The 19,944-nt window shown below is 43.3% G+C and overlaps 1 protein-coding gene across 3 annotated transcripts in view; it reads right to left on the bottom strand.

Moving 5' to 3' along the window:
• Nucleotides 1-19,944, bottom strand: part of Col14a1 (collagen type XIV alpha 1 chain) — a 196,616-nt gene that overhangs the window by 26,832 nt on the left and 149,840 nt on the right. For all 3 annotated transcript variants that reach the window (XM_087898783.1, XM_087898784.1, XM_087898782.1), the window contains exons 39-42: nt 19,597-19,650; nt 19,243-19,296; nt 6,023-6,076; nt 5,479-5,550 (exon numbers count right to left, since the gene is read on the bottom strand). In XM_087898783.1, coding sequence (XP_087754909.1) covers nt 5,479-5,550; nt 6,023-6,076; nt 19,243-19,296; nt 19,597-19,650 — 234 coding nt within the window. The remainder of the gene's footprint in view (nt 1-5,478; nt 5,551-6,022; nt 6,077-19,242; nt 19,297-19,596; nt 19,651-19,944) is intronic.

Here is a 19,944-nt window from a genome sequence, read left to right as displayed (position 1 = left end):
GGTATATCGTTTTTTAAAAGACAGAGTTGTGTGGGTAGGAAAGCGAGAGTGGATCTGGGAAGAGTCGGAGAAGAAGGTGAATATGGTCAAACATAGAAAATTCTCGAAAGACTAATAAAAAATAAAATAAATGAAAAGTTTTAAGAAGAACAAATATTTTGGGGGAAAATGCAAGTCTTTGGCTTGTCAGTCCATTTAAAGCCTTGTATTTCCTCACAAGGCAGGGCTGTTCGAGGAAGGGATTCTCTCATGTGGAAGGCTCATAGTTTATAATCTCACGACACCCTGATGGTTTGGAGACAGGCGGACAAAGAGCTTATAAAAGAACTCCAACTTCTAGAAAGAAAGTAGCTCCTGAGCTCCACAAGGCTGGGTCATGTCTAGCTAAGTAATTTCCATATGCCTATCTCCAGAGACTGTCTGGGACGTGGCAGGGGCTCACACATACGCATTAACTGAATGAATGAGGGGTTGGGTTTCATTTCAAGTCTGCATTACTAAGCAACCTGTGCTTTGCTTCAACAGCCTGAATAGAAAAGAGACTGAAGAAAAATAGTGAGAATACACTACAATGTATTGTTAGAGGGCTCAAAGAAAGTGTTAGTTCTGTTTAAAAATACCCAACTTTCACAAGAAAAGTTTGTTTTTAAAATTAATATTTATGCATCTCTCTCTCTCTCTCTCTCTCTCTCTCTCTCTCTCTCTCTCTCTCTTCTTCCCTACCACCTTCTTCCCCCAACCCCTGCTCCATGACAGCCTAAATTCATTTTGTAAATAAATTCACAAGCTATGCCTTCTTCCCTTGGCACCTGTCACCCCTGCTTTCACATGAACAAAAACCCAGGGAAGGCGGTGCCTTCTTAAAGATCCTCATGGAGACAAGACATACTTATGGCACCATCAGGTAAAAGAAGAAACAATTCCGGAGGCATTATATACAAGCCAAAAATCAGTAATAAAAGAAAACAGACATTTTAATATATTTAAAAGTTATAATTTCTAAGTGAAATTATAAATGTTAATAATGCATATGTGGGTTGCTTTTGCCAGCCACTGTTCTGGGTACTTCTTAGGTATTTTACTTAGCCAGCCCTTCCAATAGCGTTGTAAGGTAGTTCTTTTTCTCTTTATAATACTCCTGGGAGATTAATTCATGCAGTCCTTGTAACAACTGCAAGAGACATGCCCAGTTACAAATTAAGAAAACCATGCACAGAGAGTTCAGATCATTTGCCCAAGATCACGCATTAAGGGACGTAGAAGAGCTGGAACCCGAGGCCAATTTGTAGACTTTGGAACCCGGTCCTCTTTGCTGCTTGGCTGGAAGAGGATGCTGTTGACAACAGCCATGTGCCAGAATCTTCTATTCCAATTTAAAAAAAAAAACAAACATTTTTCTCAACAAAAACAAGCAAGCACACCACTACCCTCCCCCCCACACTTAACACTAGGAATTCAGAGTGAAGTCCTAACTTGAGATATTTAAAAAATTGATTTTGAGCCATGCAGGGTGGCTCACAGATTTGCAACCGTAGTACTGAGTCAGCAGCATTGCCCTGAGTTCAAGCCCAACCTGACTACACAGTGAGATCTTATGTTTAAAAAAAAAAACAAAAGAAGTGTTTTGTCTTCCACACTTCAATTTCAATGCCAGCATGCCTTTCCCCATTTCATTTATTATCTTAGCACATTCATTATCTTAGCGTGCTTGAAAATATCTCATATTTAAAGAAAGAAATTAGAGCGCAAACTTGGCTGTTGAGGAGAACAGACAGCATTAGCTACTGGCAGTTTCTGGTATAAAGCGATGGATGTGTTTAATCAGGCCGGAAACTCCCCAGACTCAGGCTCATGACGCTTGTTATTAAGTAGTTAAAGGACACAGCTCTGCGGTCTCAATGAAAGATCTTTTTAGTGAAATATTAGCACAGCAAGTAATTTTTCTTGATCCCAACTTCTCGGACATATTTCCTTTGATTTTTTGCAAAGTAAAACAAAAAAACAAAATAAAAATTCCTGAGCACATGAAGGCCCAGAACTCCACCAAAGTACGCTTTGAAGGGAAACACACAGTCCCTGTAGATGGAGGCAGGAAAAAGTGGCGCATTTTCCCTTCAACTTGAGGAACACTTGAAATGTAAAGAAATACAGTAGCTACATTCATACATTCGCAGAAGGTTGGGGCTGAAAGGGAGAGGCCCATCTCATGGTCCAAGTCCCACATGCCGAAGAAGCCTGTTATACAAAAGCCAACCTCAGCAGGTCTCAGAGATCTTCAGTGACTGGACCTTGAACTAGTAACAGTAACTTAGCCTTTCTGAAAGCAGCCTATAAAGAACACAAATGCCTGGTCCTCTCTTTTCCTCTCCTTCCCTACTCCTGTCCCCCTATCCTTTTCTCTTCCCTTCTCTTTCTTCCTCCCCTTCTCGACACAAATATGTAGAAAGCATTCTATATCTCAGATGACAAAGAGATATACGAGCACAACAAGAAAATCCCTGACTTCCAGAAGTTATTTTATCGTGACGAGACAGAGAGCGGGAACCAGAAGATGCAGCTGACTGCCTGGGACCAGAGGATTTACCGAAGATGTAGCAGGCCAGACAATTTGGTTCAGTTTGTGGCTCCTGTTGACAGGTAGATCCGTGCCAAAGCCCCACCTAGACACCGGGTATTTGGACATTTTATACAGGGCTCTTTAAATGATGGGCTTTACCCACCAAAAAGCAGCCTCAGCAGTAAGAAGGGCCTTCGCAAGCCTCATTATGCACATGACCCATGGCAGGAAGGCACCACATTGAAGCCAGTGTCCAGGGAGAAATTAGAGGCTTGGCAGTGGTCATGTTCATCTGCCTGGAGGAGCTAGCGTAGAAGCTAAGAGAGCAGGGGAGCAAGCATCGCTGGCAACAACCATAGGAAACACCCTGCCATTTTCTGCGGCACAGTCTGTCCTTCTTGGTTCCTTTCCCTCATTTTCCTAGACAGATATCTATGGGAAATCAATCAAGGCCTTAACAGCACAACATGGAGCCTGCTTTAATAATCATACCAGCCTGGCAGCCGGCAGGCGTGTGGGAGCTGGCGGCCTGGACACAGGGAAAATCTTGGACTCCAGAGCAGAGAACAACTTGCTTTGGACGGGGAAATACATGAGCTGACTGTGGCATCCCTACCAAGCAGCTACAGGCCAGTTCCTGCTTCTGATAAAAGTGACCGTGGTATGAGGCCTCTCTTGCTGCCATCAAACGCCATCCTTTGCTAATGGTTAATAAAACTAATACGAAGTGATTTATTAGTGGGGAATGCATTGATATTTAGTATGTCTCAGATGCACACTAGGCCAGGTGGCTAAGTGAAGAAGCATTTTCCGTATCAATACATTCTGGCCTTACTCTGCCCCTCCCTACCCTGTTCGAATTCTCCCAAGACCTTGCTGCCTGATCCTCCTTCTGTTCCTTTTCATCCCACCCCCTGGGCTCAGGACCAACCATGGTTTGTATTCTCATAGTCTGGACAAGAAATTTTAATTCTGGGAGATGTCAGTAAGAAAAAAGGCCCCCTTCTGCTCCTGCTTAGTGTATGTAACTATGGTAAAGCAACTTCTTCCTGGTTTCCTACTGCATTTGGGATGCTGCAACATCTTTGGTGCCCTAAATGCTGCCACGGCTCTGCTGGCTGGAGCATGCAATATCTTCGAAACTGCTTTGATGGAAGGACTTAGACTCCCTAAGTCCCGACGACAAATTCTGAATTTCTGGTTCCCTAAACCATATCTTGAGGAAGGCTTTCTGGTGTGGAATGGATGAGTAGATGAGCAGATAAGATTGACATAGAAAGAAAGATGAGGGGGGGGAAGGAAGGAAAGAATAAAGAGAAACAGAGAAGCAGCCTGTGTGCTTACTTGTAATAGTAATAGCGTGTGTGTGTGTGTGTGTGTGTGTGTGTGTGTGTGTACGCGTGCATGCATGCGCGTGCTTGTGTGTGTATGTTTCCACACACAGGATCAAATGTGGCAATGTTTTTTGATTCAGGAAGATGTCTGAGGACGAGGTCATTCAACTTTCTTCTGTGACCCAATACTATTTTGATTTGAAGACAGAAGAATCAGGAGTGTTTCAGACAATGAAAAGGCGGCTGGGCTACCAACACAGCTCTGTAAAGACAGTTTCTGAGGATGAGCAGACCACAGTGTAGTCAGGGTTTCTGGGCATGTCCTAAGTACGTCTAGGGTATGCGTCGTGTGCAGCAGTGTCCTTTCTAATCCGCCCCAGTGTTTTGGTTGTGCCTTGTCCCCTATGACAAGTGGCAAAGGTTCTCCACCTACCCCACATGTCCAAGTCTAATCCAAGAACTAGTGAGCGTGTCACTTTATGAAGTCAGAGGGACTTTACAATGAGAACTTAATTAAGGACTTAGGAATTATCTAGGGAGATTTTATAGACCAGTCCTTAAAGGCAAAATCCTTTCCCACCTATGGAAGAGACATGACCGTGGGAAATGGGACTGAAAGGTGACACGTCACTGGAATTGGAGATGGAAGTGGCCACAAACCACATGTGGCCAACCTTTAGAAGAAGCTAGGAAAAGTCAAGGAACTAGATTCTTCTCAGGAGTCTCCAGAAAGGAAATTCTAGCACCTTGCTCTCAACCCAGTGAGATCAGCAGCAACCTTCCATCCTGCAGAACTGTAGAATGATGGCATTGTCCCGCTCTGAGCCACTGAGGTAGCGGGAACTTGTTAGGCAGCAATAGAATTCTAATTCCCACCCAACTCTGCACCTTTCCGTCACACGTCACACCCAGCAGGTTTGCAGCAGGACAGAGTTTTCAACAGGACAGCTGCTTAAGTTTCCTGGTCACTCTGTTCAGCACAGATGCTGCCCAGAATGCTTACGCTAAGCCTAAGCCTACAGTGAGTGTCTTGCACATCACAGAAGTGAAGTGTGTCTCCGGTGAGGGCGACATTGCATCCCCTGGTTCCTGACCCTTTCCCACTGGTCACATTTAAATGCCTGGGAAGAGATTGGGCATGTGAAAAAGGGGAAACAGGTCCACTGTTTGCACTTCCATTTGTGCTGTTCGCTTACGTGTGCGTGTGGTTTTACTGTGCTTTCTGACTGATTGTAAGGTATAAAAATATTTTCCCATTTTCATTAAAACCTTGGTTTCTCCAATTTTATACTTTTCCTTCCTGGGAGACAAGCTTGATTGACATTTAGCTATTGAATCCAACCTTTATGGCTGGTACTGAGTTGACTTATGCAAACCCAAAAGATGCCACGGAGACACGTTTGAGTACCAGTATGGCTGACTGTTCTGGTAGGACCATTTAACCTTAGCCATGGCATACAGACAACCCGATCTTAAAACTCTAACCACTCTCAGTCATGGAATCCTGAATAAACATTCTTTATGTAATTTTTGACATATAAATAATGACAGCACATATATCCTGACAGGCTACCATAGAGTACTCACAGGCGGCCCCGAGGATCCTTGTGGTCCCATGCTTCCCGTAATCCCTGGGACACCAGGGGCTCCAGGAATGCCCTAAAATAGAAGAAATGGGACAAAGGTGAAGATTCGTATATAAGACGGAGCATAGCCAACTTTCAAACAGGGATAACAAAGCTCGCCCCAACAGCTTCCCTCCCCACCAGTGCTTCAGGAGCCATTGCTCATTCCTGTGCCCAATGACCAAATATAGGTTTTAAGTCTCTATTGAACTGGCCAGGTGTGGTTTTATTGATTCCGAGTCTTATTTATAGGTGAATTTTATTTATCGGTAATAACAACAGCATGAATGCAGATGATCGGACAGAAAATTGGTTCAGTGAATAATCAAACCCTCTGGATTGGTCACTTTTAAAGGGTACTATAGGTCTGTAGCAACAAACAAACTATTGTTACAAAACAGCAAAACAAAAAACAGCAGCGGGAAAACACAGCAAAAGAAAATTTCTACAAAGAAAACAGATACTTTAAAGCAGAGTGCATTCCAGAAGTTTCTAGAAATACTCACAATTGGCCCGGGTGGCCCTGGAGGACCCGAAGAACCATCCTTCCCAGGAAATCCCTGAGGGAAAAGAAACGGTGTGTCACCCAAGTGGTTGCTAGATGGCTTTCAGAGGAGACTCATCGAGTTCCTTTCCACATCTGAGGGACAAGTCCTGCCACCTGCTCTGGACGACCAAGGATGTGCTGCTGTTCAGTTCCTGTGGGACTTGTTCTTGGAAAGTGGTTTGTGTCTGTTGGCTCCAATAAGTGGCCCAAGTGCGAGGATTGTAGGTGTGAGAAATGCCACTTACAAACTTAAATAGAAACTTATTTTTGGAAAGTTTATTAAACTAAACATTACAAATAAATAAGTTCAATTCTTTTTAATTAATATCCAGACCAAAAAAATGGATTATAGTCTTTCAATACCTACAAGTCTTGGGTAAGGAGTATAGCCTTTAGGAAGTCTATATTGCAATAAAAGACGTGCGATTATCTACAATACTTAGCTCTTGAGATGCAGATTGGAGGAGAATGTGGGCAGGGTGGCCAGCTATGGTGACAGGTTTGACCTGGGAAAGTTTCACTGAGTGTCTACTGTAGTGGGCTCACCACTGGGTACATACTTGCTTCCTGTTCCATTTCTTAAGTGTATAAAACAAACAAGAACCTAAAACAGTCCTCCCCACCCCCGAAAAAAAACCCCAAATGATGTCCCTTAGAAACTCCTCTCTCCAAGGCATTGGATAAGTGTATATGTGCTACTTTTATGGGTGTAAAAGACAGCCGGGCGGTGGTGGCACACGCCTTTAATTCCAGCACTCAGGAAGCAGAGTTCAAGGTCTTTTGAACTCACTGCAAGTGAACTCTATAAGTTCAAGGCCAGCCTGGTCTACAAGAGCTAGTTCCAGGACAGACTCCAAAGTTACACAGAGAAACCCTGTCTCGAAAAACCAAAAATAAAAAAATATATACAATTAACAGTTGGGATGGTATTACTCTTAGCACAGTTGTGAATGCCGGCCTTTCTGATGCAGTTGGCATGAGGGGAATCTTCAATCTAAATTTTATAACTTCATAAAAGTTTTCAAAATACCACCTCCTACTTCAGGGACAAATAAACGTCTCACCATGAGATTTCATACCGGAACCCTCTGTCCCAGCCCAAGCCACCTTGACTAGCGAGTGTCCTTGTGGCATTTCGCCACTCCGTTTCTGACAATTCCTCCCACTTCTGCAGGAGGCCGTTCTTCCCCTCTCCTAGCTCACAAGAAGTAATCTGATCTGCACCAGGAATCTCCATCGGCAACATCTCCTCTGCCACAAAGTACCAAGAAGGCTGTGAACAGGTGTGAGGAGGAAGTCCAGACAGCCGCAGAGACGGCACAGACTCGGTGGATAGGAGGAGCATAGGCAAGCCAGGCCCTTTCATCCTGTTCTCAGCCCTCACGATGCCAACGAGGCTTAGCACAAAAGGCCGCCAGCGAGGTTGAACCTCACCTCTATTTCAGGTTTCCCTTTTCTGCCTGGCACATTGCTTGGCTTCATTTTGCAGCCTCCTCAGAATCCAGTTGGAGCCCATGCCTGAGCACTGGCCAGGAAAGAGGGCCGGTTCCAGCCCTGGCTCATGGACAGATTCTGTGAGGGATCCTCCACTTTCTAGTCCCCTCCTGCAGCAACTTTAGAGGCTGAAGAGTACTCCAAAGCATAAAGATAGCAGAATGATTACAGGAGACAAAGGCTCCTTCTGCTTCTCCACAACCCCTGCTGGCCGCTCTGAGTTGTGGACAAAAAAATAGCCATTATTTGACTTGATTTTACTGTGCTGCGGTATATAAAGCCGCGCTTACATGTTAGGGTCATTATGGCCATTATCCGAGACGGATACATATGGTATTGCTGTTGTCAGTTTATAATATTTCTGGTTTTTCACTTTAGTCAGGATTATTAGAGTTAGAACCGGGCATGGCAGTATGCAGCTATAATCTCAACACTTAGGGCAGGGGCTGGGACATGAGGAGTTTGAGGCTAGCCTGGGCTATATGGTGAGGCTTTGTCTTGCGGGGAAAGGTCTGAGAGAGCTCTAAGGATAAGTCCTGACACAGACTGTCACACACATACACACACACACACACACACACACACACGCACATGCGTACACACCTTCCTTGGATCTGTTAATTAAGCAACAAAAATTCATTTTGATATAAGGGTAACAACTTATTTTAGCAGAACGTGACGACGGTTCAGGAGACGGGGGCAGGAAGATCGTAGGAAAGTTTGAAACCAGTCTTGGATGCAGAGTAAGATTAAGAAAGCTCAATGAGGTTTTGTCGCGAATGAATTATCTTAAATGGAATTTAAATGCAGCATTTCCTGGGGAAAGGGCATACATAAACCAGAATCTGCGACAGGCGGGACCTCACAGCCCAACAGCCTCATTTCGTAAGTGAGAAAACTGGAATGTAAGAAAGGACAGAAACATCTTCATGTAAAAATGTGTTAATTTTTTAAAAAATTTTTATTTATGTGAATGCTTGGGCTTGTGTGTGTGTGTGTTGTGTGCATGCGCGGGCATGCGTGTGCACACGCACTACCTGTGTGGGGGCGCCCTTAGAGGGAAAGAGGAGAACACTAGACCTCCTGGAGCTGGAGTTACAGCACGGAAGGGGGAAGGGCTTATGAAGTCCCACCCCTCGCTGATATGGCTGCCTGAGATGGGAAGGAAGAGTACATTTCCTCAGGGATATAACCCAGAGAGGCTACCCATACCCCTGTAGGTGGTCCCACACCATTCACAAAAAGCAACAGCAAGTTGCCCAGTTGGGGGAGGGGCAGAAAATAGAGGGTGCACAGGAAGATGGAAGAGAAAAACCACAGAGGATACAGGAGAATTGGAGGGGGTGAAGGAGAGCAATTTGACCAAAATACATTGCATGGGTGTATGAAATTCTCAATCAAAGGGAAAATGTTAAAGAAAATTTAACATTTTCATATAACCAAGGTGGACTCTCAGCACATATGAAAACAGTTTTGAAAGGATTCCTCTTGGTTCCTGCCTTCAAGGTCTTCCAGGCCCAACAAGGAGAAGCAGCCTGGGTCAGAATGGCCCCCTTGCAGCAAGCGCCTTCCCCTGCCTCAGATCTCACAGTGCCCAGAAGAAGATCTCTAATTCAAACAGAGATGGGCTTATTCAAAAGGAGAGTTGAGCTGTGACATATTTTCTAAGAGGAGAATAGCATAAAACTGCATTATTCCCCAGAAGACTGGCAGGAAATAATGCATTTACACCCTGCTCCCCACCATAGGGGGAGGAGTGTGAGAAGGCAGTAGTCCGTCTGGGCTCTGCTCTTTGCTGACACAAGCTAGCATTCGCCTGATTTATAGTCACAACAGGCTCGTTCCTCTGGGAGCGAGCCCAGGGAAATGCGGTTCTTACTTGAACGCTTAATCAGGTTCACAGTGAGGAAGATATTTCTTAGTTCCGCGTTCTAAGCCTAGTAGGCAACATGTTCAGGTGCCGACAGAGCAGATTCCTGCGTTGAAGGCAGGACATATGCACCACGCAGTGTGATATTTTTAATTGCTGTCTGCCGCACAGAACAGCCATTGGTAAAAGTTTCCAGAAGAACTCCACTCACATCCAACAAGGCAGTGTAAGTTGGAGTTACACTGAGTCTGCTGGGTATAGGAGAGAAGGAAATGCTGGTGCCGTTCCTTCACCGTCCTTTTCATGGTTTGCACTGGGCTGGGGGCAACCCAGGGCTTTGCACGTGCCAAGCAAGCACTCCGCGGCTGAGCTGCATGTCCAGCCCTTCTTACTATTCTCAGATACGGACTCATCTAACTTTGGAAGCTGAAATTCCATTGCACTAAGTTCTTGGGGGCAGTTTCTTAGAAGCAAACCTGCATCTCTGGGTGACTGATTTTTTCCTGAATTGATCTTGGAGAAAAACATGAAAGGCAGGGAAAGGAGGGAAAGAGGATAGGAAAGGCATGTAGAAAAGTAGGCCATCTTAAGTCTGGTCTGTCCAAGTCCATGGGGGAGCTCTGGCGTGTGAATTACTCATGGGAGTCAGCTCAGGCAAAGATTTTACATACCCATATAGTTAGCTATGGCCCAGGGGCTGACATGTCATTTCCAAGGATAACTTTCTAGGGAAAGGAACAGTTTTTAGCAGTGGTGGGAGGTAGCACATTTGCCAGGGGAAGCGGATCTGGGTACCCACAGTACCCAATACAGTGGATTTTAAATCTGATCTTAGCCATAAGGCCGAGAGGTGATCACAGTGTATTTAAGTCTGACATTTTCTTTCATGCACTAAAACATTTGAACAAATGAACAACTGAATATTCATTTTTAAGGCTACTGTGAGTTTTCTATTTCTATCACCCCCCCATTAAATTTTACTTATAAGGTGAAAGAATGTTAGCCTTAACGCCATATTAGAAACAAAGTCAAAGGCATTTTCCTCACGCGTCTTCTTAATCCTAGATAGAAAATGAAAGATATCCACAACTTTGACTTCACATTTAAAAAAAAAATTAGAATCATCACCAGTCAATTTATCTCTACAATAGTTTTGTTTTTATAAGCTTCTGACTTACCACACATTTAGAAATACTTGTGTGGTTGTAATGAGCTAGGCATTCTGTCAGGTTTAGATTGGCAGCACAAAGAATAAATACACATTTTGTGGCTTGTCAAACAATGGAATGTTATCAGCAGCATCAGTGCTAATATACAAGGGAGTTCCAAGGGGACGTGAGGGGACATGAATGAAGGACAAGCAGCTGACACTGACTGTGGGTGGTGGTGGAGACCAGGACACAGGGCAGCATTTATTGAAGAGCAAACATCCAGACCAACAAACTCAAAGCAGTTGGGCCTTGCTGTGGTTTGAATGTGTCCCCCAAAACACATGTCTTAAAAACAAAAATTCCCTTTGCACCTCTATTGAGAGATAGGCCCTATTAAGGGCAGTTAGGTCATGGGGTTCTGACCCTGTGGGTGACACATGGCCATGATGGAAGTGACCTTGTTAGAACAATGAGTCACTCTTCCTCGCTCATTCCCGTTCACTGTTCAATGGCTTCTGTCTTGTTATGCCTCAGGCAACATGGCCTCATGAAATGCGCTCTAGATCTTGGACTTCCAAGCCTTGTGATCCACGACCCCATTAATCTACTTTTATAAATCATCAGGCCATAAATGTTCTACTACAGTGCCTTCAAAATCAACAGATAAACTCAGTTGTCATTTTCCTCACCAGGTTCCCTTGTATTCCCTGATGCAGCTCACTCTGGGAAAATCTACTACCTCTTTCTTATTAGGGCAGAGCTCAGGCCCCCTTTCTCCCCTCTCTGTCTCAGGAAAGCAACAAACCCAGTGAAATGAAATTTTTGGAAAATGTGTATACTTTATAAGATGGATTTTTTTAAAGTGTATAAAGTCAGCCATCCATAAGCAGACATGTTTGTTGACATGGCTTCAAGCATTTTTGCCCTTTTGATATTCCTACCTCAAAATACTAATATACCCCCATGGCCCACATTACAATAATTCTTGCTATTAAACACTTAAAAGGATTTTTATAATTTGTTTTGGAAATATTTGGCTATGAACAAATTTCTAAGTTATGATGACTGCCTTTGATTTACCAGCAACAAAAAAATCTAATTTACAATTTGCTTTCATCCTCACTAATATTCCAATGAACATTAAATGCGCTTCTACATAAAAATTGCAGGCAGCATCATTGGAAATTTACTAATTTCCATTTACACTTTTCTTTTGCATACTTTAGAGCAAATGTAGATGTCCAATATATGTATAGTTTCTAGGCCAGAGCCTGCAGAACCTGTAGCATGAAACCCACCTACCCACAGCTACACTTGAAACTGATATTAAAGTCAGAAGCCAGGGCGTATGTGTTTACGAACCGCTCAGCAATATTTTGCAGGACTACTGACTCACTAGTGGGGCTTGCATACCATTTCCGAAGCCTGCAATGGCAGATCATGGACATAAGCTGTAAGATTCTGAAATAGGGGTGATTGTGAAGGTCTCTTGATTGTTGGAGTAGGGTCTGTGGGCCATCTGGATTTAGTGAGTTAGTTGTCAGGAAGCGGGGGGCTAGACCATCCTATGATGCATGATTTCAACCCTGTGGTCTGGTTCTGGACTGCCAAGACTAGTATGGCAGTTGGCCACTAGAAATAAGGCTGCTATTTGTTGCAAAGGATTACTAGTAATTACCAGACAAAAAGGCCAACAGCCCAAAGCTACAGGTTATGCAAACACTGGCCTGGGACAGAGATTAAAGACCAGTCCTTATGCATGGTACCATCCTAGGTCTCATTGGGAACTTTCAGTGACACACAGACATACATTAAAACTATGTGTGTAATGTATAGTATATGTGTGCACGTTGATAAATATGCACATATGCACAAGCTAATGTGATATGTAATGCAATTTAGAAGAACATAATTGTATAGATTTTTAATATTTCATGCTTATAATTTCAGATAATTAAAAAATAGCACATCAGCAATATTGTGCCGAAGAACTGAATTGCGCATACAATAGACCTTGTATAAGCGACAAGTGTTAAGATTGTATAAGATTCAGTGATTCTAAAGCTTAGACAGGTATAGAATCATTAAACTGTCTGCATCTAAACATTGCTAAATTTTGCCTAAAGGACTTTCTGCACCTGAATACCTGAGGTTAAAGTGCAGGCTCTCTGCATTAAACAAAACAAACAAACAAGAACCACCTGATGACTGAGGCCATAGATTTGTTGGTTTACAAAAATTTCACATCTGACCCTACCCTGAACGACAACATTCCAAGAGGAAGGCAAAGTCCATACTCAAGAATGGGTTTCATCAGAGCCCCTAAGAGCAGGAGACTAAAGATCCCCCCAAAGCTCCTCCCTCTCAAATGTGCACAGATGAACCATTATCCAAGTAAAAGGCTAAGAGGCTAGAGCCACGGCTTTATGAATGATCAATTCCTACTTTATTAAGCGAAACTGGATTCCAAAATACAGGGTGTGACATCTTCGTTGCTAGAGTTCTGTTACTTAAATGTCTTCTTGAAAGATCTTCTCAGCCACGAAACGTCACAGTAATCCTTACTGTCAGAATTTTATGGAATAAGAAGGCACACTGCTGGACCCAGAGAATTGAGCTGAACTCCTGCTTCCACACTACCTACTTCTGACCGTTGTTTAGTTCCTCCAACTTTCAGACCTTCTGGTTCTCTGTCTAGAGCAATGGGGGTGTCATTGCCTAGCATTCATAGATCTCCTGGAGTTAAGGAAGGAAGCACCAGACATCTGCATAGATCCCATTCTTGGTGGTGTGGTTTACTGACATTTTAGCTAAAATCAACAGCCAAGTCCCAATTGCATAAACTACCCTCACTGTTTATTGTGCGAATGTTTTCCTGAGATTTTATAAAAGTCTTTCTAGAGCTGGACCCACAAAGAAGACGATCCAATCCTTCTGGCTACCAGTTCTGTGGTAATAGCTTACTCTGCCCTTTCTGAGGGAGGAAGAAGCCCAGGGGGCTCATTATCATGAACCTAGTATTTCACAAAGTATTTTTTAGATGACTCCCTCATCACTGCCTATTATTTATGACAGAAATCAAATTCATCCAAATAGTTGACTCAAGCGCATTTTAAGTCCAACTCATTTTTGATGAAACAGAACATTCCACACAATACGGTCTTTGTATATCGCGAAGCCACAAAATGAAGAAGCGTGCTTCAAGGGTCCTTTCCAGGCAGAATGCAAATATTTCAAAAAAAATAAACTTACACTTTCTTGACTTTTTGTATTTCTTTACCATCTTTCAAGACATTTTAATTTACATGGACATTACAAAAAGCTCTGACCCATTAGGCTGACCTCAAAAACAGTAGATGCCAATAATATTATCTTAAAATCATATCATCAGAAATGCTTCATATGAATGAATCTCCACAATGACTCCATATTGTGCAGTATTATGCTTTGACTGACAGGGGCTGAAGGTGAGTCTTGGCAACATGAAGTAACTGGGCCCACACCATGCAGCCTGGATTTAAACCTGGTTAGTATTGAAGGTGTGTACCTCTCGGCACACGCAAGTTCAACAGGGCCCAGGTGCAGAATACACTCCACACTAGTTCATCCTTTATAGATATGAAAGGCCGGCTATTGCTGAACCCTGAGGGGGAGGGGAGCAGAGCAGAAAGAAGGGCTTCAACATAGGTGGGCCCTGAATTAAAAACCAAACACACTCTGCACATTGAGGAACTGCTCCCCAACAGGCTGTAAAAAGATGTTTCCTCATCATCAGTAGACGTTCTTTCTCTCAGGTTTTGGTAAAGACAAGTTGGAAGATAGGCATAATTCTAAAAGTTTTCTTTGGGTGCTGGCCAGAAAAATGAACTTGGAGGAACTGGAACTCAGAAGTAAGAAAGAGGCTGCCTTTCATTTTTCTTTTCTCTGTGCTATTTTTAATTCTTTCATGACCTAGCTATTCAGTGTGTCATCTACTTATCTATCTCTCATTTATTAATAATCTATCTCTCTCAATAGGTCTATCTTTATCATCTGTCTCTCTATCTTTATCTCTAACAATTATCTTTCTATATTTATATAATTTTCTCTCTAATATCTTATATTTTCTCTCTATAACTGATCTCTCTGCCTCTTTCTACTCCTGTATTTACCTGGCCCTATTCTCTGTCTGTCTGCCTGTCTGTCTGTCTATCTGTCTACCTACCTACCTAGCTACCTTACAACCATCTTCTATCTAATTTCCCTAAGGACCATCTGAAGGTGTAGGGTGAAGACTGAGAAGTCTACCACACACCAAGCAGAGTTTGAAGATCACTTGAAAGGCCCTGTACTCAGATACCAAGAAAAGAAGCAGGCAGGAGGAGGGAGGATGGGTGGGGGTATAAGATTTATAGGAAAAAGAAGGAAAGGTCCAGAATGTTTTAATTGGAATGGCTCAGGGTAAAACCTGGATGCCTGACTGCATTAGCTGCAAATGTAAGTTTGAACCATCACTTTCAACAAGCTAGTCTGTTGGCTTCCACAGCCAAGGCGGAAACTTACTCCGGGAAGTCTAACTAGACTTGCTTATGGCCTCAGGCCCAGAGCTGAATAAGACTTGTCTCCAAGAGTCCAAGATTCCCCTTGGGAAAAGCCAGAATAAGCTGGAAAGAGGAGAAGGGGTTATATTTTCTCCTTTTTATTCTTTCTCAAGACCTTCTCCCCTCTCAGTAAATTCGGAGGCAATGTTGGCACCAGAGTCATTAAAGAGGTCTCTCTTTTCCTAAGCTAACCACCAGGTGATGGTGTGAGGCTTGGGCCATAAGATAAGAACTTCTAAATGGGACTTTCCAGTGACTTCGGCTGTGGATCCCAACTTTCTGTTGACTCTCGGCAGAATGCTGTGATAATAGCTATTGTTGATAGCATCCTACAGCAGAACAGGGAGAATCAGGAAGTGTCTGCGCTCAGTATTCTTTAAGTCGCCCCATATCTACCACTGCCCAGCCAGCCAGACCTGGTACTCCATGTATCTTGAGAGCGTTCTCAACCTATGTCTGTCTGCTTCTTTCCAAACTGGTACCCGCCAAGTCATTCCTTAGACCTTTAGCACCCTTGAGCCTTCAGACCACCTGACTAAATAGATCAGGGTCCCCCAAGTGACTCTGCTTTAACCAGTCCTTCTTCCTGCCTCCTCTGCTGCCTCTGAAAGACTCATTGTTTTCTGTGCCCAGGAGAGGAAGCATGAGAGCCTGCCATGCCTTTCCCTTCTATAGGTGGTCTGCAGACTACTCTCTTCAGCGACTAAAAGTATTCCTGCTTTTATAATCTTCTCTGCAGAGGGTGATGGGAAACTCTCTTCAAGCTCCGGGGGTGGGGGGTGTGGGTGGAATGGTGCAGGCGCTCAGGTAAAATACGGCTGAGGGAGAAAAATGTGTCTTATTCTTCCTTCATGCAGAGCAGTTACAACAACATTCCATGGCACCGTAATTTTATTTCATGTGAATGGTATCTCCTTAATTTTAGGTCAGGTGGCACAGTCTTCAAATAACTTTCCTAAGGTAATAGTCGCCGGATCCACACAACCTTCTTTAAAAGACGTGTGGTTCCATACTGAATGCATTTCCCTCACAATCAGATTTTAAAAAGAACCCCATTTCCATCCAAGAGGATTTCATAATCAGCATCAGACACAGCCTCAAAACTTTATTTCCAAATAGAGGAGGAGGGGAAAACAAAAGCCAAGAGTGGATAGCTTATCACTTTACGATAGCTCTAAACTTTTGCCACTAAAGCTGAACACATGAAAAGACAAAAATTTTAAAAGACTGATTTTAGATATGGATTTTAAGAGAAATAATTCTAAAACCAAAGGACTCAAACACTAACCTAACAGGTTTGGTTCCAGCTCTTCGCCAAGACTGGGCTCTATGCATAGATAAATCAAGTAAACTCGCTCAACCGAATCTTCAGACTTGCTGTTTCCAGGGCCCCAGGAATCATGAAGGAATCTAGCTGTGTAACCACACAGGATCTTAGCCTATGTGCCCAGCCAAAACATATAAATACTTCTGGCCACTCCTCCTGCATGCACAGGAACCCTACATAAATCTAACTCTGAGAGAAGGCCTTCCTCAGATGCGTTAGCCTCAACATGCTCTATTGCCTGGTCCTTTTGGTCAACAGAGACTGCACTGAGATTCTAAATAAGTATCAATATGCTGTTAAAGGGGGGGGGTTAAGAAGAGATTTCAAATCCCATATCTATGCACTCATAGAAAAGATTAATTTCTTCTTTTTTTTCAGTATTGGAAATTGAAACTAGGGTTCCATGCATACTAGCCAAGGACTCTACCACTGAAATGTATTTTTATTCTCCATTTGGAGAGAAGCAGTCACTAAGTTGTCCAGATAGCTTTTGACTTGCAATCCTCCTGTCTCAGTCTCCTAGGATTGCAGGCCTGTTTCCCCATTTTCATATACCTGAGCAGATGGGTGAGAGGAAGCTACAGTCAGGCCTGGCAGAGTAGAGAAGTCAGCATTCTAATAAGTGTTAGCCTCCTAAAGTATATCGGCTCCCAAGGAATGCCATGCATGTTGATCTTCATTGGAGAAGATGCAAGTGCTTGGCGCTCCCTCTAATTCGGAGATTAGAGAAATGGAGGGTTCCTCCCAAGTCCAAACCAGTGATCATTTAGGAAGATAGACCCTGAAAGGACACACGCTTAGGTCATAAGACATGAAGAAATCAAGCCAGTACAGACTTAGACGATCCCTCCCTATTGTCCAGCTTTCATGGTGCTAGAAGGTGCCATGTGGGATGTAGGGAAGAAAAGTCATCAAACCTTCCGATCCAGCTGTGAACTCTGCAAGCCACAATAAAGATTGGCCTGGCAAAATACACCACCCATTCATGCAGTGTAACTAGGGTAACTAACTATTTCCTGTTTGGATTTAAGTCCATGCGACAGGATGGAACTCAGGCCTGCTATTATGGCTGGAAAGACCATAGAGCCTAAGGGAGAACCCACTACTATTATTTTGCTAAGTGGACTCAGTATCAAAGTGTTTTATAAATATTTATCTCTATGCCCATAGATTAGTTCGACACGTAACGATCATCAGAGAAGTTTCATTTTGCAGTAGATGTCAATGAAGACGGATGCACAAGTGGCCAAAATGCAGAGAGTAAACGATCGTGGTGTCCAGATCTAAACTGAGTATCTTTGTCACACTCCTTCCCCACAAGGCTCAGGGGACATCATGGAAGGGGAGACAGAACGCTTGGGATGACCAGACATTGGGGAAGATTGTTATAAAATAATGTTTTCTAGGCGTGCCAGACCTGTGGTCCATATGAACTCACAGCAGTTGTAGTGCCTAAGACTTACGCATTATCAAGTCAGCCAGAATTCCAATGCGTTTGGTGGAGGAGCCACTCCTAGCTGAGGGACTATTGGGAGTTGATGGGTACTGGAGAAGAGAGGGTTTTGTTAGGGATGAGGCTGTGGTAGGTTGCCCATGATCCAGGGAAAGGTCCTATACCCACGCATATACAGGCCACACTAATTGAACTCAGTAGATTAAAACAAGAGGCTGTAAGAATTGGTGTGAAATATCGGGAAGAGTTGAAGGGGTGAAATGGGAAAACGATATTACCAAAATATATTGTCTACATATATGAAACTACCAAAGAGTAAATAAAAAACATTTTTAAAAATCAGATAGCTTTTTTCCCCCCTTGGAAATGTAGTGGATTTTTCTTTCCTTCATGTTAAAGTTCAAAGTTTTAGGTAAAAATAAAATGGATGTTTTAAATAATTCAGACGGCATTGCACAATAAACGTGCATACCCGTGCATTACATAGGCATATACATACATGCAGATAGTCACACACATGGATTTATGATCTCTAGCCAAACATACCATATTAAAGACACACCACTGTTTCCATGTTCCTCCTTTATATAAACAGTTCTCCCTGTTTGCAATGGTTTTCTTCTCCTCATCCGCCTGGTCACCTCTGCCTTTCAATCAGGCAGCAGCCTAAAGGGCGCCTCCTCAGAGAGTCCTCAGACCCTGCAAGCCTGGCTTGATTTCCCAATCTTCTGTTCTGACAGGTCCCCCATTATATCACATGACAAAGTTGTAGATTTGAATTTCTCCAATAAATTATAACCCTCCAACCCTGACTTGGTGAAAACTCGTCAACAAAACAAATGTATTTCAACTTATGCCTCGCTTGGTGATTTTTGTACTTTATTTTGCTGCTGTCTGTTTGAGCTGCTGAAAAGAGCAGATAACCGAAATATACTAAGCCAATGGAAATTCCTTTATCAGCCATACTACTTCTCTTTTAGGTCTGTACTTCAAGGATTTACAACAAAAACAAAAACAACAACAACAACAGCAACAACAAAAAATCCCAAGAAAAATCTACTAAGTCAATAGATCCAATTTAGTGCAAACAAGAATCAGACTTGGGAACATTCAGAATGGGACACTGTCAATTAGGGTAAGTTTGATGAAAGAAATGGACATAGAAGATGTGGCCAAAGGGAAATAGACACAAAATAGAAAGTAGACTGACGAGAGGAAATGCACAGACCCTGACTCAGCGTCTGCAGCCAAGTGACCAGGCAAGAAATCTGCCTTGCCACAACCAATATTTCACAAGTTCTTACCCTCTGGCCTGGTGAGCCATCACGTCCTGGTGAACCCACACCTCCAGGGACACCCTAGGGAGAACAAGGACAGAAAAGAGTCAGAGTTGTAGAAACAGCTGCCTGCTTCCCTGGGACAGACCATGGCTTCCACACAAAGCCATTGGCACAGTGGGAACCCCGTTGTGACACAAAACTGAGACCCAGAAGTTCCTACTGAGAAATCAACGTCCCCAGCCTCAATAATGGTGACTTCCAGACAGGTCAATGAACAAGGGCAGATGTCATGAAAGGACACTCCTGTCAAGGTCAAAGCTGATGTATTAAGCTGAAGGCTTCTGTCCTTGGCAAAAGACTAACAGCAAAAAATAATACCTGTGGACCAGGAAGGCCAGCATCTCCTTTATCTCCTTTGTCACCCGGCATACCCTGAGTGTCCAAAAGTTCAGAGTTAGACTCACAGACATATGTCCTCAGTCCCTCCGCCCACCCACCCACTGTTATTCTCAACAGTAAACTGCCTGGGCACTAACACCCACACATCATATTTCACTTCTCACATACGCTAAGCCATCCATGTAAACATTCCTACAGAACTGAATGTTCACGTCCGAGAACAATTCCAACCCACCATGTGCAGCCCCAGATGACCAAGCTGATAATGCTAACACATGCGGGGGAGAGAATTCTTCAATATTTCAATGTTATACGTAGTTTACGATT

The sequence above is a fragment of the Myodes glareolus genome, chromosome 19 (assembly GCF_982192425.1).
Source record: "Myodes glareolus chromosome 19, mMyoGla1.1, whole genome shotgun sequence".
Taxonomy (NCBI): domain Eukaryota; kingdom Metazoa; phylum Chordata; class Mammalia; order Rodentia; family Cricetidae; genus Myodes; species Myodes glareolus.
This window is presented reverse-complemented; position numbering and strand designations above follow the sequence as displayed.